This window comes from Euleptes europaea, chromosome 2 (genome assembly GCF_029931775.1).
Source record: "Euleptes europaea isolate rEulEur1 chromosome 2, rEulEur1.hap1, whole genome shotgun sequence".
NCBI classification, from domain to species: Eukaryota; Metazoa; Chordata; class Lepidosauria; order Squamata; family Sphaerodactylidae; genus Euleptes; species Euleptes europaea.
In genome coordinates, this window is record NC_079313.1 from 136,703,745 (window position 1) to 136,721,614 (window position 17,870).

General features: G+C 47.8%; 1 protein-coding gene across 1 annotated transcript in view; it reads right to left on the reverse strand.

Moving 5' to 3' along the window:
• The window catches only part of RSPO4 (R-spondin 4), a 45,155-nt gene that overhangs the window by 8,167 nt on the left and 19,118 nt on the right, over window positions 1-17,870 (reverse strand). Inside the window, exon 2 of the mRNA XM_056844917.1 lies at window positions 2,905-3,093. Coding sequence (XP_056700895.1) covers window positions 2,905-3,093 — 189 coding nt within the window. The remainder of the gene's footprint in view (window positions 1-2,904; window positions 3,094-17,870) is intronic.

Below are 17,870 nucleotides of genomic sequence, written 5' to 3' on the forward strand. Positions count from 1 at the left end.
GCAGGGGGCGCATTTTTGGGGGTGCAGCCCCCAAACATTCAGCATAGCTTCAGACGAGCCTTTTTAAGAGACCCCCCAAGTTTTGTAAACATTGGGTCAGGGGATCCCGAGATATGGGCTTTCCCCTTTTCCCTATTGGGATGAATGGATCACCCGATCCTGTATGCATATCCAGAGCGGCAAATCCAAGGCAAAACCTCCCGTGCTTAAATAGAATTGTATTGGATTACCCAGTCCTCCCAGCCCCTCCTGATGGAACAGAAGACAGCCACAGTAAGACCCCTTTGGGGGCTTTAATGTATAATTTTTCTCCTGTGTGTGTGTGTGGGGGGGGAGCAGAGTGTGTGTGGGGGGGGAGGGAGCAGTTTCTGTGGGTGGGTGGGGGAGCCAAAGGGGGCTTTTGCCCGTTCTGCCTGGGGTGTGTGTGCCCCCTCGAGTCTCTCTCTCCCTGGTTTGAGGGGGGGCTTCAGTTGTGTGTCCTCAGGTTTTCCCTCATTCATAAGATCGGTTAGGTCTATTTTGATGCTTGCTCAAAACTGGTTTTCAAATGGTGACTTAAAGGATGCATTTGCCTGGTCCCCAGTCCGATGCAAAAGGGGAAATTCCACCCCCTCCTGCTCATTATGCATAGCTAGCTGCCTCTGTCCCTTTCCATGGTTTGCAAACTACCAGGTGTCAGGTGTTGCTTTGCATGGTTGCAAACGTGTTACTTTGCATAGTTGTGTTGCTTTGCAGTTGTGTTGCTTTGCAGTTGTGTTGCTTTGCAAACTTCTTCGCACCTGCCCCGCCCTTGCTCCCCGCAGCTCAGCTGTTTGTCGGGGCTGGGAGCTTTGTCTGTGGGCAGCAAGCTCTGCTCATAGATGCACATTAAGGGTGGGGGACCCCTTTTGGGGCCCATATCTCAGCCCCCCCGACCCAATCTTTACAAAACTTGGGGGGTCTTGCAAGGAGGGTCCTTTGAAGCTCCGCTGAAAGTTTGGGACCTCTACCCCCAAAAATGCCCCCCGGAGCCGCGGAAAGGCATGGTTGTGTTTTTAATGGCTTTATTCTGCCGAATTTTTTTCCTGAACTTTGAATTCACGCCGAATTGCACGGACCCGAAGTGGGGGAGTTCGGACTTCGGCATATCCCGAATCCAGACGGGCCGAATTCAGCCGAATCCGAACTATACCGAATTTTTTTTCAACAGCCCTATTAACAACTCCAGAACCAGAATCCTGCCAGAATCCTGCCAGAGGCAAACATCTCCAGGTGTTGTGTACTGCATGTGTGATGTCAATTTCACATGTTCTAATTCAGAGCTTCTTCTCTTAGCCAGCTGAAGAGGGCAGCCGTGTTCATCTGTAATAGAACAGCTACATCCATGTCCCGGAACACTTTAGCCACTAGGCCAGTTAGGGTTGCCAACCACCAGGTACTAGTTGGAGATCTCCTGCTACTACAACTGATCTCTAGGAGACAGAAATCAGTTCCCCTGGAGAAAATGGCTGCTTTGGCAGTTGGACTCTGTAGCACTGAAGACCCTCCCCTCTCCAAACCCTGCCCTCCTCAGGCTCTGCCCCAGAAACCCTCCCACCGGTGGTGAAGAGGGACCTAGCAACCCTAAGGCCAGTACGGTTATTAACTTCCAGGTGAGGAATGAAGTTCTCCTGGGCCGTTTTTTGCATGGCTGTTGTCCTCACGGTCACACCTCGTTTGACCTCTGGTCTTTGTTGTGATTACGCGTGCCGTTACCGACCGTCAGAGGTCACCTCGCTCTCCCCCTGTGTTTCCCTGTGTTTTGCCTGCATTTTCAAATTTTAAGTAAAACAGGTCCCTGAAAACGCAGGCAAAACGCAGGAAAACACAGGGGGAGAGCGAGGTGACCTCTGACGGTCGGAAACGGCATGCATAATCAGAATAAAGACCCGAAGACACTGGAGGGGTGACTGCGAGGGAAACAGCCATGCATAAAAGGCCCTGGAATTACAATTGAACTCCAGATAGGGCTGCCAGCTCTGGGTTGGGAAATACCTGGACATTTGGGGGCTGGAGCCCAAGGAGGTTGGGATTTGGGGAGGGGGGTTTAATGCCACAGAGCCCACCTTCCAAACCAGCCATTTTCTCCAGGGGAACTGATCTCCATCGCTTGGAGATCAGTTGTAATCCCAGGAAATCTCCAGCTGCCACCTGGAGGTTGGCAACCCTCTCTCCAGAACATAGATCATTTTTCCTGGAGGAAATGGCCACTTAGGAGGGGTGTCCCAGCCTGGAGTTGGCAACTAGGGCTGTCGATTTGGTTCGTCCAAACTGAACAAACAGCCGAATTTCCCCCATTTCGGGGGTTTTCAGTTCAGATGGAACCGAACTCAAAAAAAGGCAGGAAAACGACACGCCAAATTCAGCAAGTTGGGCGATTGCCGGATAAATTCGGCAGGTTCGGCGTTCCCCGAATCTGCCTTTCCCGCCTTTAAAGACCCCCCACCCGGTTTCCTGGGAGTCCCTTGAAACCCGGTGGGGGGGGTCCTTAAACTGCTCCACGCTGCCTGGGCAGGCAGCATGGAGCAGTTTAACCCCCCTGTCCGCTTTCCTGGGAGTCTTGGGAAGGGGGCGGGGGTCTTTAAACTCCCCCCGCCCACTTTCCCGGGAGTCCCTGGAAGGGGGCGGGGGGGGGGCTTTGAACCAAAAATTTTCAGGAATGCCGAATTTGGCATTCCTGAACAGGGGCGGTTCAGAATTCAGCCGAACCAGACCCAAGTTGGGCAGGGTTTGGCTGAATCCGAACCGGACTGATTTTTTTTTTCAACAGCCCTATTGGCAACCCTATGTCCCATGTTGTAGTTGTCTGTTACAAGCTGGGGTCTGCCGCAACTATCAGAGAACGGGCAGGCTGGGCAAGCTCCCTGTTTGTAGTCAAACACATACTACTGCATCTGTTGAGCTCTTTGCCTCGCAGTCCAAAGTAGCCCGGTGGGCAGGCGTGGACGCAGGCACCGAACTCGCGGATCCCGTCCCTCCAGATGAGCAGGAACAGCCTCTGTTGGCAGGTGCTACAGCCGTTGTCCTCGGAGCACATCACACACCCCGTGCAGTTCTCAAACAAGGCAACACTTACTGCAAGAGAAAGAGAAGACAGGCGTGAGAGAGCCCAGCCTGTCCGGATCAGGGGAGGGTTTACTTTTCAAACTGTCTCAGGGTCAGCCAGCTGGGCCTCTCCCAAAAAATGATCAGCCCCCAGAAGAGCGACATTCATACCTGGCGGACAAATTGCCCACCACCCTTTCCCCCCCACATAAATTTTAATTAAAGAAAAATATATATACATACTGATATTTGCAACATTCTAACTGCATAAAAACAGAGTTTCACTTACTGTAACTGTTGTTCATCTGGTGGTCTTCTATGCAGTCCCACATTGGGACTGCACAGGCGCAGGCCAGTCACAGATAAGATTTGTCAGCTTCTAGCAAACCATAGAGTTTCTATATGTTTGAGGTTTATGGGTCTGAAGCCCATGTTCAGATTAGAAAAGGCTATGTGAAAGCCATCTTTGAGTAAGCATTGCTGTAAGCCTTGCTGTATAGCTAAGAGCTATACTGTAATTAATCAGTATTTGAAGCTATGTGTAAAGCTTAACATTATGTGTAGAGTATAAACTCTATTCTACAATCTCTCTGGCAGTGCCAATCTTTAGAGAGTATTGTGTATAGTTCAGTTTAAGAGCTTAAGGCTCCATGGATCTCCATCCATGTATCCAATTATATGTATTCCAATTAGAGTAATTCTATGTGTTAACCATTGTTGGCTGTGATGCATGTTTATGTATGCATATGTATGTCAGACAGTTCTGTGTGAGACCTCAGTCTTAGAACTGACTGCAGAGTATATTCAGTGCTTCCTCCTTGTGTAGAGAAACCCCTGAAATATGCTCTGGTAGTGGGCTTCTTAGAGAAGCTGCATTTACTTCTTGTCTGTCAGAACTAGGAAGTCTATACATAAGATAGATCTTATGAGAAGACATTAGTCTTGTTAGAGCAAATGAGTTCTCAGTGTTTCCATATTCAAACATGGTAAGATCCTTACACTTATAATCCTTAGAGTATAAGGACCTTCATCAAATATTCAGGATGAAGCATTGTACAGACAGTTATTCCGCACAATCAGTCTTCAGAGAGATAGACTGTGTGGCATAATACCTCTCTCTGTAAGAGTTCTCCAGAAATAGAGACAAAAATAAATGATTTCTCCTAATTCATGCAAGAATCAGGTTCCTAATTCATGCAAGAACTAGGCTGTCAAAGTTTTACATCTTTGATATATGGAGGAAGTCCATAGGTCAGACCATCAGGATCTTCTCTAACCTTTAGTCAGAGAAAGGTCTCTATTTATACTTTTTCAGAGCCATATATCATATAGATGTGCAGGTCCTGTCAACTACGGCTCCAGCAGCCTTTGACTAACATATTCTATAAATAAACCATAATTTAGTCAGTTAGTAGTTCAATAAGCAGTACTATGCACCTGACAGCCATCTGCAATGGTTAAAGGACATGGCTCTGTCTATCTGACAGCTTCTGTAGCTGAGTGCTTCTGCAGCTGAGTGCTTCTGCAGCTATGACCTTCAGCTGAAAGAGCAGTATTAAATGTTTACAATATCAGAACCTTGAATTCTACAACATAGCAGGTTACTAGCCTTGAGCTCATACAGCCATTTCAGTATTTCAGTGTGTGAAGTGACATCATCTTTATTACACATTTTCGTCTTAGTTGCAGCTGTTCAGGTTATTAGCTTCTCCCCATGACCAAATATGGGCTTCCTTTCCTTTCAGTCTATTTTGCTTAAAGTATAAACAATCATTTCTGAGCTCCATGATCACTCCATATACTCAATTTTCATACCATTCTCATCTTCAGTACAATACGCATTAAATGAGACTATTTAGAAATCTACAATACAATATATAACTATAGTCAAAAAGGGCAAGAGTCCAGTAGCACCTTAAAGACTAACAAAAAATATTTTCTGGTAGGGTATGAGCTTTTGTGAGCCACAGCTCACTTCTTCAGATACAGCTAGAATGTGAATCCATCGGTCTTTAAGTAGAGGAACAGTATGTAAATGTGAATAGCAAGCTTGATGGGATTAGGTGTGATATGCAGAAGAGTCTGTGATGTCCAGGGGAGAGATGGGTGTGGAGAAATCAGCATTGGTAATGGGCCATGAATGCAAGGTCTTTATTCAGCCCAGGTAAATGCATTGACTTTAGTTTGAATATCAACTGTAATTTAGCAGTTTCTCTTTCCAATCTCCCTTTAAAATTCCTTTGTAAGAGAACTGCTACTCTTAAATCTCTTGCCCTTTTTGACTCTTGCCCTTTTTGACTACTGCAAACAGACTAACACGGCTACCCACTGTGAAATATATAACTATATAAATCATAAAACACAATTATTGCTCACATTGTAACATGTAACCATCTGGTCAGTAGGAAACATAGCCTTCAGCAAGGTTATAGAAAACAAGAAGCTTACTGCACTTATAGCCTTGAGGTCTTTGAGTAGACCTTCTCAAGGTTTGAGGATAGCAGGACTTTTCTGCTCTTGAGATATGAGCAGCTGACAGCTGGCAGCTGAATCAGGAAGGATAATTTCAGATACACCTTTCTGGCAGATAGTGAAGAATGACTGTTCTTCTCCCTTCAAGGACAAGACCAGGGTAAGTTAGTTAGCTCTTGAAAGAATTCAGACCTTGAGAGAATTCAGTCAGCCTGTTCTAAGGACATTTGCATTTTGCAAGCTGTTGCCAGGCTTTTCATTACACAAACCTCTGCAGTTTGTGGTTCAGTTTGTATGTTGTGTTCAAGTTCTACATGGAATTAATTCTGCACATGTACACAAAATACCATAATTATGTCAGAGACCATGACACTGAGTAGCCGTAGCATCAGACTCAGAGTGGGCTGTGTCCATGACAATGGCAGGAGAGCCTGGAGGAGAAATCTCCTGAGTGGTTTCTTGCCTCTGCAACGCACGGTCCCGAGAAGCCTCTCGGTGCCGAGGATCAACATGAGGGACTTGATGCAAGGAGCGATGACGAAAGTCGCCGCGGCATCTATGTCGGTGACAGCAAGGCGACCGACTTCTACATCTGCGGTACTGTGTCGAGGACGATCGGCTATGTCGGGTCCCTCTACGACGTCTGGATTCTGAGTCGTAGGAGGAAGAGGACCTTGAAGAATCTGATCGGTATCGAGGATGTCAGCGCCGGTAACGTCGGCGCCAAGAAACGGAGCAGCTCCTAGATGTAGAGCGACCTCCATGATAGGACCAGTGGTGGGATCTTGACTGGCGCCGGTGATCGGACAGGCGATGGGATCTTGACTGGTGTCGAGAATTAGACCGGCAGTGATGATCGGACAGGTGGTGGGATTGTGACCGGCGCTGATGATCGGACGGGCGGTGGGATCTAGACCGACGTCGATGATCAGACAGGCGATGGAATTCGGATAGGCTCCGAGAACTTGATCGAGCCTGGGCACCACGATTGGCTCCGGAATGAGGTCTCCATCGATGGGTCAACACCGAAGGGCTGCTTGATCCATATCGATGGCATGCGTCGGATCCATGGGCTTGGACCTGTGCAGCGGTGCCAACTGCTCCGGCGCCGAAGGCAGGTGGGTTCGGTGTAATGGCGCCAACATCAACCTTCAGAGGAAGCTTGTCCGGCGTCGACAAAGGCACATCCTTATACAGTTGTGTAAGGAATTGAGTATGGAACTGATGATCATCCTGGGACCTGCTCTGAACCGTAGCAGAGGGGTTAGCCAGGGAATCATGAAGAGGCATGTCCTCAAGAACTATCCGCCGCATTGGTTGGCACAGGGACACATCAACGACGACCGACGATAGCCACCGAGGAGAGTTCAATCGGTGTCGGGGAGACCTTGATGAGGATCGGCGCGAGGCGATTTCACTGGTGTTCGGCGCCGAGGCGATTTTGACTGAGATCGGTGCCGAGGCGATTTCAACGAAGGCTTTTGGTGCTCTGGAAAGACCGGGGCAATGAATGTGGCCGGTTTAATGACGGATTTCGTTTTCTTAGAGGACCGAAGGGAGGATTTGCCTCGCTCAGACGTACATCCGGCATTCTGTTGAGTCTCCCGATGAGGAAGTTTCTTCGCGGGCTCTGTGGAAGCCGAAGCCCGTTCTTCAGGGCCAGCCGGCTGTTTGGAAGTACCTTCCCCTGGATTCGGACGAAGGGACTCCATGTAAAGATGAGACTTGAGACGATCAGTCTGGGCCTTCAATGCCCTCAGAGTGAGCTTAGCACAGCTCTTACAGGCGAAAGGAATATGATCTTCCCCCAGACAAAGAAGGCAATCTTTATGGCAATCAGTTTTTGCCATTTTAGTGCCGCAAGAGTGGCAAGTTTTGAAGAGAGGAGCCTTTTTAGACTCCATAATGAAGAGAAGCTAAAGTCACGTTCTCTCTCCATGGTGGCAGAAAGAGAACTGGGAGGGAGAGTGCTCCCTCCCCCTTGGTCATATGACCATTTGGGTGGGAAGGCTGCATGCCCCGAGGGGAGGGGGAGCACTCTCACTTTCGATTTTGCTAGAAGCTGACAAATCTTTCTGTGGCTGGACTGCATAGAAGCCACGCAGATGAACAAGAATTGCTCTCATAGGATAACATAGCCACTATCACTGAAAAACCAATATTCTTAACTGATTTTTACTATTTTATATAATAAATCCCTGTTTGTATATTACTGCCGTTACTTAACATACATTATTAATCAGGTTATACGTTGTTATTTCCAGTTTATAAAACTCGCCTCTGAATCCTACCCTGCGTTTTATTACTACTCTAATCAAGGTTAATATTCCAATTCAGCGTAATCTACTATAAATAGTTGGAGATTCAGTTGAGTGTATTCAAAATAGAGCTTCCATTTTTTTCTAAAATTCTCCCACAGGTCTTCTGTTTATCAGAATTGCCGACCACCTTTGAAAGAATTATTTGCCTTTCATTTGAATGACATGATAACAGAGTATGTAGAAGGATACTAGTTACACAAATGAATGATCATATTCCCCAAAAAATCAAAACATTTTTTTTTGCCGACAAGTCACAGCTGACTTGCTGCAACCCCATAGGGTTTTCAAGGCACGAGATATTCAAAGGTGGTTTGCCATTGCCTGCCTCTGCATAGTGACCCTGGCCTTCCTTGGTGGTCTTTCTTCCAAATACTAACCAGGGCCAACTCTGCTTAGCTTCTGAGATCAGGCTAGCCTGGGCTATCCTATACATAACTGCTGATCGTCATCTTTCAAATATTTATTTATTTATCTATCAAAACTTTATATTGCACCTCTTCTTGTGGTTCAAGGCAGCTTATGATAATAGTCAAAACATCCACAGCTAAATCCAAAAATAAAATAGCAAATCTCAAAACTCTCTCCTCCCCCCCCTTGAAAGATGCCAGCCATTCAAGTTTTTAATACATTTAATAGCATGTGGTCAGTTTAAAGCCCATTGAAGGAGCTTTATGGAGGGGCTATCCTCTATCCAATATTTTGCAAACTCTAATGTAATAAAGGACAATGAATATTGTGGTAGAAATACATTTCACACCCTTTAAATTGCATAGTAAAGGGTCTGGTACTATTGCATATGAAACAATCAATGTGGTGTGAGAGCTAGGGCGAAAATGCATGGTCGCTTTAGCCTCCTTTATTCCCTGTTTCAGCCAGGATTCAGCCAGGATCGAACGTACGTTTGGCGAAACGCATGCGTTCGATCTTGGCTGAATCCTGGATGAAACGGAATAAAGGAGGTTAAAGCGACCATGCGTTTTCACCCTTAGAATGCCAGACAGGGACTATGAAACTTGTGTTCCGATTCTCGCACAGCCATGAAACGTAGTGGGTGACCCTGGGCCAGATCACAATCTCTTGGGCTAACCTACCTTGCAGGGTTGTTGGGAGGATAAAATGAAGATGGGAAGAAATGGGATAGAAGAAGAGTTGGTTTTTAAATGCCGACTTACTCTACCACTTAAGGCAGAATCAAACCGGCTCACAATCACCTTCCATTCCTCTTTCCACAACAGACACCCTGGGAGGCAGGTGGGGCTGAGAGAGCTGGGACTAGCCCAAGGCTTCATGTGGAGGAGTGGGGAATCAAACCCGGTTCTCCAGATTAGAGTCCACCTCTCCAAACCACCGCTCTTAACCACCACACCACGCTGGCTCTTTCCATGATTCTTCCATGGTTCTTGTCATGAGTTCAACACACCACTTTCCCAAATCTTCCTGGGAACTGCTATCATCTGTGAGTCTCCGTTCGTAGACTTACCATGACAACATTTACCTGTTTCAAAGATATAGATTTCAAAGAATTTCCAAGATGAGTTCTACATCAAATCAAGCCTGAACTCTCCCAAGAAGCTACAATGACTAAACTGAGGCTAGTCACAATTCTCCTACCCATGGTCACCCATGAAAGCTGGCTGGGTCACCTTTGGCCAGTCACATATTCACATAGAATCATAGAGTTGGAAGGTGCCATAGAGGCCATCTAGTCCAACCCCCTGCTTAATGCAGGATCAGCCTAGAGCAACTCAGACAAGGGTTTGTCCAGCCTCTGCTTAAGGACTGCCAGTGAGGGGGAGCTCACCACCTCCATAGTTAGCCGATTCCACTGTCAAACAACCCTTACTGTAACAACATTTTTCCTAATACCTATTTTTCCGCCCGCAATTTCAACCCATTGTTGCGAGTCCTGACCTCTGCTGCCAACAGGAACAGCTCCCTGCCCTCCTCCAAGTGACCGCCCTTCAAATACTTAAATAGAGCAGCAACCTACCTCATAGGGTTGTTGTGAGGATAAAATGGAGAAGAGGAGAACGATGTAAGCCACATTGGGTCCGCATTGGGGAGAAAGGCAGGGTACAAATGAAGTGCAATAAATAGATTAAAAACACTGCAACTGTGCCAAGTAAACTGCACTCTGTGAACTCTCAGAAGTTGAGCTAAATCTTTTAATGTAGAGGCCCCAAAATTAGAGCTTTCATACCTACAAAGCCACCTTCGACTGAGTCAGACCTTTGGTGGTCCCATCAAGGTCAGAGTTGTAACCTCTGACTGGCTGCAGCTCTGTGGGTTCTCAGGTCTTTTATATCACCAAATACCCGATCTTTTTAACTGGAGATGCCAGGAATTGAATCTGGCACCTCTCTGGGTTCTCAGGTCTTTGATGGTCTTTTACGCATGGGAGTTTGACCTGGGGTTCAATGCTCTCTTGACCCACACTTTTCTGTTGCGAATCCTAAAAATGCTATGCACCAGCAAAAAGCAGGAAGCATCTGAGCCCCCACCCCTTGCAAACGCGGAGAAAGTAGGTCACCATGCATAAAAGACCACTACCTCCAAATGCCTGATCTCTTTAGCTGAAGAGGCCTGGGATTGAACCTGGGACCTTCTGCATGCCAAGCAAGTGCTCTTCCACTGAACCATGTCTCCTCCCACAGCGGGGTACAATGGTAATTAAAATTAAACAAATCCCTAAGAATAAAATCATAATATAAAATGCTGAAACCCAGCAGAAGAAGAGTTGGTTTTTATACACTGCTTTTTTCTACCTTTAAGGAGCCTCAAAGCAGTTTACAATCTCCTTTTTCTCCCCACAACTGACACCTTGTGAGGTAGGTGGGGCTGAGACAGTTCTGAGAGAACTGAGACTAGCCCAAGGCCAACCAGCAGGCTTCATGTGGAGGAGTTGGGAAACCAACCTGGTTCTCCAGATTAGAGTCTGCCGCTCATGTGGAGGAGTGGGGAATCGAACCCAGTTCTCCAGATTAGAGTTTGCCGCTTTTAACCACTACACCACATTGTATCATGTATCATCATTATCCGAACCTCCAAAAGCTCTTCTGGTGAGAGCCAGTGTGGTGTAGTGGTCAAGAGTGGCAGACTCTAATCTGGAGAACCATGTTTGACTCCCCACTCCTCCACATGAAGCCTGCTGGGTGACCTTGGGCCAGTCACGGCTCTCTCAGAACTCTCTCAGCCCACGCAGAGGCAGGCGATGGCAAACCGCCTCCGAACGTCTCTTGCCTTGAAAAACCTATGGAGGTCACCATAAGTCAGCTGTGACTTGACAGCACTTTACACCCACACGCAGAGATGCGCTTCTTACAGGCATGTGGATCTGCAAGAGATGCACATCAGTGGTTGCCCTGCAGATGGCCCTGCCTGTGCATGCTGCTCATGTGCCTTGCAGGAGGCAGCTTCAGGCAATGCCACACCTAACCCACACTTCAATGTGCCAAAAGCCAAAACCTGTCCATGCACATGATTACCCTGACAGGGTCAGGGTCAATTATTCATAGAGGATAGGGCTATTCATAAAATGGATACTAGTCATGATGCATACCTATTCTCTCCAGGATCAGAAGAGCATGCCCATTATATTAGGTGCTGTGGAACCCAGGCAGGCCAACGCTGCTGCAGTCGTCTTGTTTGGGGGCTTCCTAGAGGCCCCTGGTTGGCCACTGTGTAAACAGACTGATGGACTTGATGGACCTTGGTCTGATCCAGCAGGGCCTTTCTTAAAGGCTATGCATTCAGAAGGTCTTGTGAACAGGTCTTAATCTGAACCAGGTTTTTAAAGAGTCCAGGTGCATACATTGAATGCAGACGGTTCCAGCTGTTCACTTGTGCCAGGGCAAATTATGAGGTTAGCACCAGAGACTCCACATGACTGATTTTGATGGTAGCTCCCAAAATTCAGGCAGAGTTAGCGTTGCCAGGTCCCTCTTCGCAACCGGCGGGAGGTTTTTGGGGCAGAGTCTGAGGAGAAAGGGGTTTGGGGAGGGGAGGGACTTCAATGCCATAGAGTCCAGTTGCCAAAGCGGCCATTTTCTCCAGGGGAACTGATCTCTATCGGCTGGAGATCAGTTGTAATTGCAGGAGATCTCCAGTTAGTACCTGGAGGTTGGCAACCCTAGTTATCTAACAAGGTCCCATCTTTTAATTCCAAATTCCCTTGATCCAGTATAAGACACCATGCTCGGGATCATATTTCTGTAACAAAGGCTTGCCATTTGCCACAATTTCCACTGTGCAAGTATTCATAGCACCGGCAAACATGAAGCCCCAAACTAAACGGACTGGCCAAGGGCCACCCCAATGCTGCATGCCTGACTCTCTAGGCATTTCTACACAGGGCATCAATAGCTTTGCTGAACATTAGCTAGACAGTTCATTTCCACTGCAAACAGCTCTCTTCCACATTCTCCTGCACATGAGCAAAGTTCAGCCGCAAAGAAATTCAACGGTGCTTTAAGCTTCACATACAGAAAGGCAATTTCGAGTTATTTAAATCTTCAAGGCAGAAAGATGTATTGTTTTTGCTTCATTTATACCCTACCCTTCTTCCCAACTGGTGACTCAAGGTGGCTGACATAATTATCTTCTCCCTGTTTTATCCTCACAACAACCCTGTGAGGTAGGTTAGGCTGAGAGTGTGTGACTGGCCCAAGGCCACCCAAGCAAGATTCGATGGCATAGGGGGGATTCAAACCTGGGTCTCCCAGATCTTAGTCCGCCACTTTAACCACTACGCCACACAGGCTGTCATCTGTCATTCCCCCCTGGTGCGGCAGCAACTAACCCTACCTTGCCTTCTCAAGTCACGTGGTAGGGTTGCCAACTCTGGGCCAGGAAATTCCTGGAGATTTAGAGTGGGGGACTTCGGTGGGGTATCATGCCATAGAGTCCACCCTCCGAAGCAGCCCTGTTCTCCAGGGGAACGGATCGTTGTCATCTGGAGATCAGTTGTAATTTCAGGTGATCTCCAGGCCCTACCTGGAGGTTGGCAACCGAACATGGTTTGCTAGCAGCAATGCTCGACTGTGCATACCCACCGGAAGGGGTGCAGAGAGCAGGACTCTATGACATTTTTGCATGGTCAATGTTGATGCTCGCTCAAAGCTCTTTTTTAAAATGTGACTTTAAAAATGCCTATTCACGGTCCCGACGCAAAAGGAGAAATGCCCCCACTCACTTGCCTGAACCTTTGTTCCTGTTTGCATAGCCATTAGCATGTGCATAGCTAACACACCATGTTTTGCATGGTTCCTTGAGGGGAATTCTTCCCAGCAAAAACCAAAGGTCACGTTAAATGGGTTCTTTAGTAATGCAAAGCAGGTATGCGCCGGCTTTGCAGTCACTTCTGGAATGATGGTTCAGCGAGAAAAATGCAAAAAAAAATATGCGGGGCAATTCAGCCTGGAATGCGCTGCTAATTACCATGCAAAAATGGCCTAAGTGTGATCACCCTGCGGCAGAAAGAAAAGAGGGTAAAGGCAGACACCCATCCATCACAGAGCGCGGACAACCAAATTAAGAGCCTGTCATCGTGTGATTTTTCCCATAGGGTACAAAGAAGTTTACCAGTCCCCTGGTTCCAATTGGGTGCAGATGTGCACTAACAGGAAGCAGCAACAGGAGTACGTGAAATAAAGGGAGAAAGGGTCCCACTTGCTGGCCGCTTTCATTTTGCACCTTCGCTTTTTGGGGAACAACGAGAGGAACGGAAAAGGGAAGAAGTGCTCAGTGGTGTGGGAGTGGGGGGGGACACACAAAACACTCTGGTGGAGATCGGCTTAATTTTGACAAGACGGGAATTTTCACAAGACAGTGGGAAGAAAGAATCATAGAAACATAGAGATGGAAGGGACCACCAGGCTCACCTAGTCCAACCCCCTGCACAATGCAGGGAATTCACAACAACCTCCCACACACACCTCCAGTGACCCCTACTCCATGCCCAGAAAATGGCCGATGCCCTCCCTCTCATCATCTGCCTAAGGTCATAGAATTAGCAATGCTGACAGATGGCCATCTAGCCTCTGCTTAAAAACCTCCAGGGAAGGAGAGCTCACCACCTCTCGAGGAAGCCTGTTCCACTGAGGAACCTCTTCAACTGTTAGAAAATTCTTCCTAATGTCAAGACGGAAACTCTTTTGATTTAATTCCAACCCGTTGGTTCTGGTCCGACCTTCAGGGGCAACTCTAAGGCAGTGGTTCCAAAACTTTTTTTAAAAAATGGAGCCTCTTTCTCAGACAGCCCTGACCTGGATGGCCCAGGCTTGCCTGATCTCGTCAGATCTCAGAAGCTAAGCAGGGTCGGCCCTGGTTAGGACTTGGATGGGAGACCACCGCAGAATTCCAGAGTCACTCTGCAGAGGCAGGCAATGGCAAACCACCTCTGCTAGTCTCTGCCCTGACCTGGATAGCCCAGGCTAGCCCAATGTCATCAGCTCCTGGAAGCTGAGTGAGGTTAGCCCTGATGAGTAGGTGGATGGGAGACCACCAAGGAAATCCAGGGTTACTCCACAAACACAGGCAATGGCAAACCACCCCTAGTTTGGAGTTCACTGCTCCAAACCAATGCTCTTAACCACTACACCAAGCTGGTTAAGAGCAAAAGACTCTAATCTGATGCTTGCTGAGTGACCTTGGGTCAGTCACAGTATAGAAAGCAGGGTATAAAAGCCAACTGTTCTTCTTGTGTTGTATTTAGAATCATAGAGTTGGAAGGGACCACCAAGGTCATCAAGTCCAACCCCCCGCACAATGCAGGAAATTCACAACTACACCCCCCCACACACCCCTAGTGACCAGAAGATGGCCAAGATGCCCTCCCTCTCATCTGCCTAAGGTCACAGAATCAGCATTGCTGACAGATGGCCATCTAACCTCTTCTTTAAAACCTCCATGGAAGGAGAACTCACCACCTCCTGAGCAACCCTGTTCCACTGAGGAACCGCTGTAACTGTTAGAAAATTCTTCCTAATGTCTAGACGGAAACTCTTTTGATTTAATTTCAACCCACTGGTTCTGGTCCGACCTTCTGGGGCAACAGAAAACAACTCGGCACCATCCTCTATATGACAGCCCTTCAAGTACTTGAAGATGGTTATCATATCACCTCTCAGTCTTCTCCTCTTCAGGCTAAACATACCCAGCTCCTTCAACCTTTCCTCATAGGACTTGGTGTCCAGGCATTTATAAATGTATAGTCCTCTGTGGCCAGATCGATGCATTAATTTAGCTCTCACACAGCCTTTCTCTGGCTTTGGCTGACCTTCTTTCGGTTGCTGCTATGGTGGCCAGTTTCTCCAACCTCCCTTGGCAGGGGCCATGGCTTAGACATAGAGCATCTGATTGGCATGCAGAAGGTCCCAGTTTCAAACCCCAGCATCCCCAGTTAAAACAGAACCATGTACTAGGTGATGTGAGAGACCATCTACCTGAGACCCTGGAGAGCTGCTGCCAGACAGAGTAGAAGAAGAGTTGGTTTTTATATTCTGACTTTCTCTGCCTCTTAAGGAAGAATCAAACTGGCTTACAATCACCTTCTCTTCCCCTCCCCACAACAGACACCCTGTGAGGTAGGTGGGACTGAGAGAGCACTAAGAGAGCTGTGACTAGCCCTAGGTCACCCAGCTGGCTTCGTGTGTAGGAGTGCGGAAATGAACCCAGTTCACCAGATTAGCGTCTGCCACTCATGTAGAGGAGTGGGGAATCAAACCCTGTTCTCAAGATTAGAATCCACCGCTCCAAACCACCTCTCTTAACCACTACACCACGCTGGCTCTCAGTAGACAGTACTGACCTTGATTGGCCAAGGATCTGACTTCAGTAGAAGGCAGCTCCGTGTGTGTGCATTTTGGGAAAGGCTGTGGCTCAGCCACAGAACATCTGCTTGACATGCCAAAGGTCTCGGGTTCAATTTCTAGCACCTCCAGTTAAAGGGACCAAGAAATAGGTGAATGTGAAAGACCCCCACCTGAGACCCTGGAGAGCCATGCCCATTCAGAGCAGGCAATACTGACCTTGATGGACCAAGGGTCTGATTTAGTCTAAGGCAACGTCCCGTGCCCGTGTGTGACTTTTTGCACATCACAAAGAGGAAAGCCCAAATGTGCTATCAAGGCTGCCAGGGCCTCTTCTCCCACACTCACCCAATCTGTCCTTTTCCTCCCTTCCTCCTGGTCTTGCGCTATCTACCTGGGAGAAAGCTGTGACCCACTTTGGGATCTGAGAGCCACAGCTTTAGGGGAATTAAATCTACCCTTTGGTCTGTAATTTTGGGAGAACCCAGGCCTCTCCTGGAGGTTGGCAACCCTATGGTCATTTATGCATGGGTACTTTCACTCACGTTCGTCCCCGGTCTGTCTTGGTTGTTCCTTGGAGTTATGCATGAGTTTTCCCTCCATTAGAGATGACCTCACTGCCAGCCCTCACAAATCCCGGGACTTCCCATTCCTCAGTTAACCTGATTCTTCACTCTCCTCTGAGCTCAGTCCGGGTGAAATCCCCGTGCATGAGGCAAAGTGTGGGACATGCAAGCTTGGTTTCTCTCACAGCCAATTACAAAGCAGCGTGTAAAGAGGGGGGATTCAAATGCTTCCTGCTTCCTCAGAGCTCTTTCTGAGCAGAAGAAAGGCTTTTTAAAACTGAGGTTTGGATTTCTCTCTCTCTCTCACACACACACACACACACACACCTTCTTTCAGATTGTTCCATTTTTTGTTTTTTCTTCTTAAAATGTTTTTTGTTTAATTTGGCAATTGGGTTTGGGGGGGATTTCTCTCACAGGCTAGCCTGATCTCATCAGATCTCAGAAGCTAAGCAGGGCCAGCCCTGGTTAGTATTTGGATGGGAGACCACCAAGGAATACCAGGGTTGCTGTGCAGAGGAAGGCACTGGCAAACCACCTCTGTTAGTCTCTTGCCATGAAAACCCCAAAAGGGGTCACCATAAGTCGGCTGCGACTTGACGGCACTTTACACACACACAAGTACTACAAAGTAAGTCAATTACAAAGCAGCATGTAAAGAGGCGGGGATTCAAATGCTTCCTTCTTCCTCTGAGCTCTTTCTGAGTAGAAGAAAGGCTTTTAAAACTGAGGCTTGGATTTCTCCCCCCCCCTTTCAGCTTGTTCCGTTTTTGGTTTTTTGTTCTTAAAATGTTTTTTTTTTAATTTGGCAATTGGGTTTTTTTGGGGGGATTGTCTCTCCTAGTAAGCTCTACAAAGTAAGCCAATTACAAAGCAGCATTTCAAGGGGCAGGGACTTGATTTGGGCTTGGAGACTGCTGGCGCATAGATTCCTAACAGGAAAGTGTGGGTCCAGCGAGCAACGAACCTCAGGTCCAACTCCCACACGTCAATGGCCAATGACATCGCTGCTGCCTAGGTCCAAGCCACGGGGCCCTGCCAGCATCCGCTCAGACCATTTTGACATCCTCCTCGTATCTTGGCGCCCTGGCTCGCACGTTGGGAACCATCTCTAATCCCTGCCAGTCAGGACAGAGAACAGCCGGGAGCTGACCACTTCCCTTCTGCATTTCGTATGGGAGGCGGCTTCTGCCACTTAATAGGGAGCAGCAATTATTCCGAAGTGTAGTAAATCAAGGCCCGGCCGGCAGCTGGAAACGGAACTTGCTGCGGCCTGAACTAATTACTGGATGCCTGTCTAAATGTCAGTGGGGGTGGGTGGACCACTGGGAAACTTCTGAAAGACCAAACACTGTAGCTGGCTCCATGGACTGACAATGCTGTTGACAACGAATGCTCCAGGGACTGACAATGCTGTTGGCAAATGGATACTAGTCATGATGCATACCTATTCTCTCCAGGATCAGAGGACCAGGCCTATTGTATTAGGTGCTGTGGAACACCAGCAGGACGGTGCTGCTGCAGTAGTCTTGCTTGTGGGCTTCCTGGAGGCGGCACCTGGTTGGCCACTGTGTGAACGGACTGCTGGACTTGATGGGCCTGGGTCTGATCCAGCAGGGCTTTTCTTATGTTCTTATGTC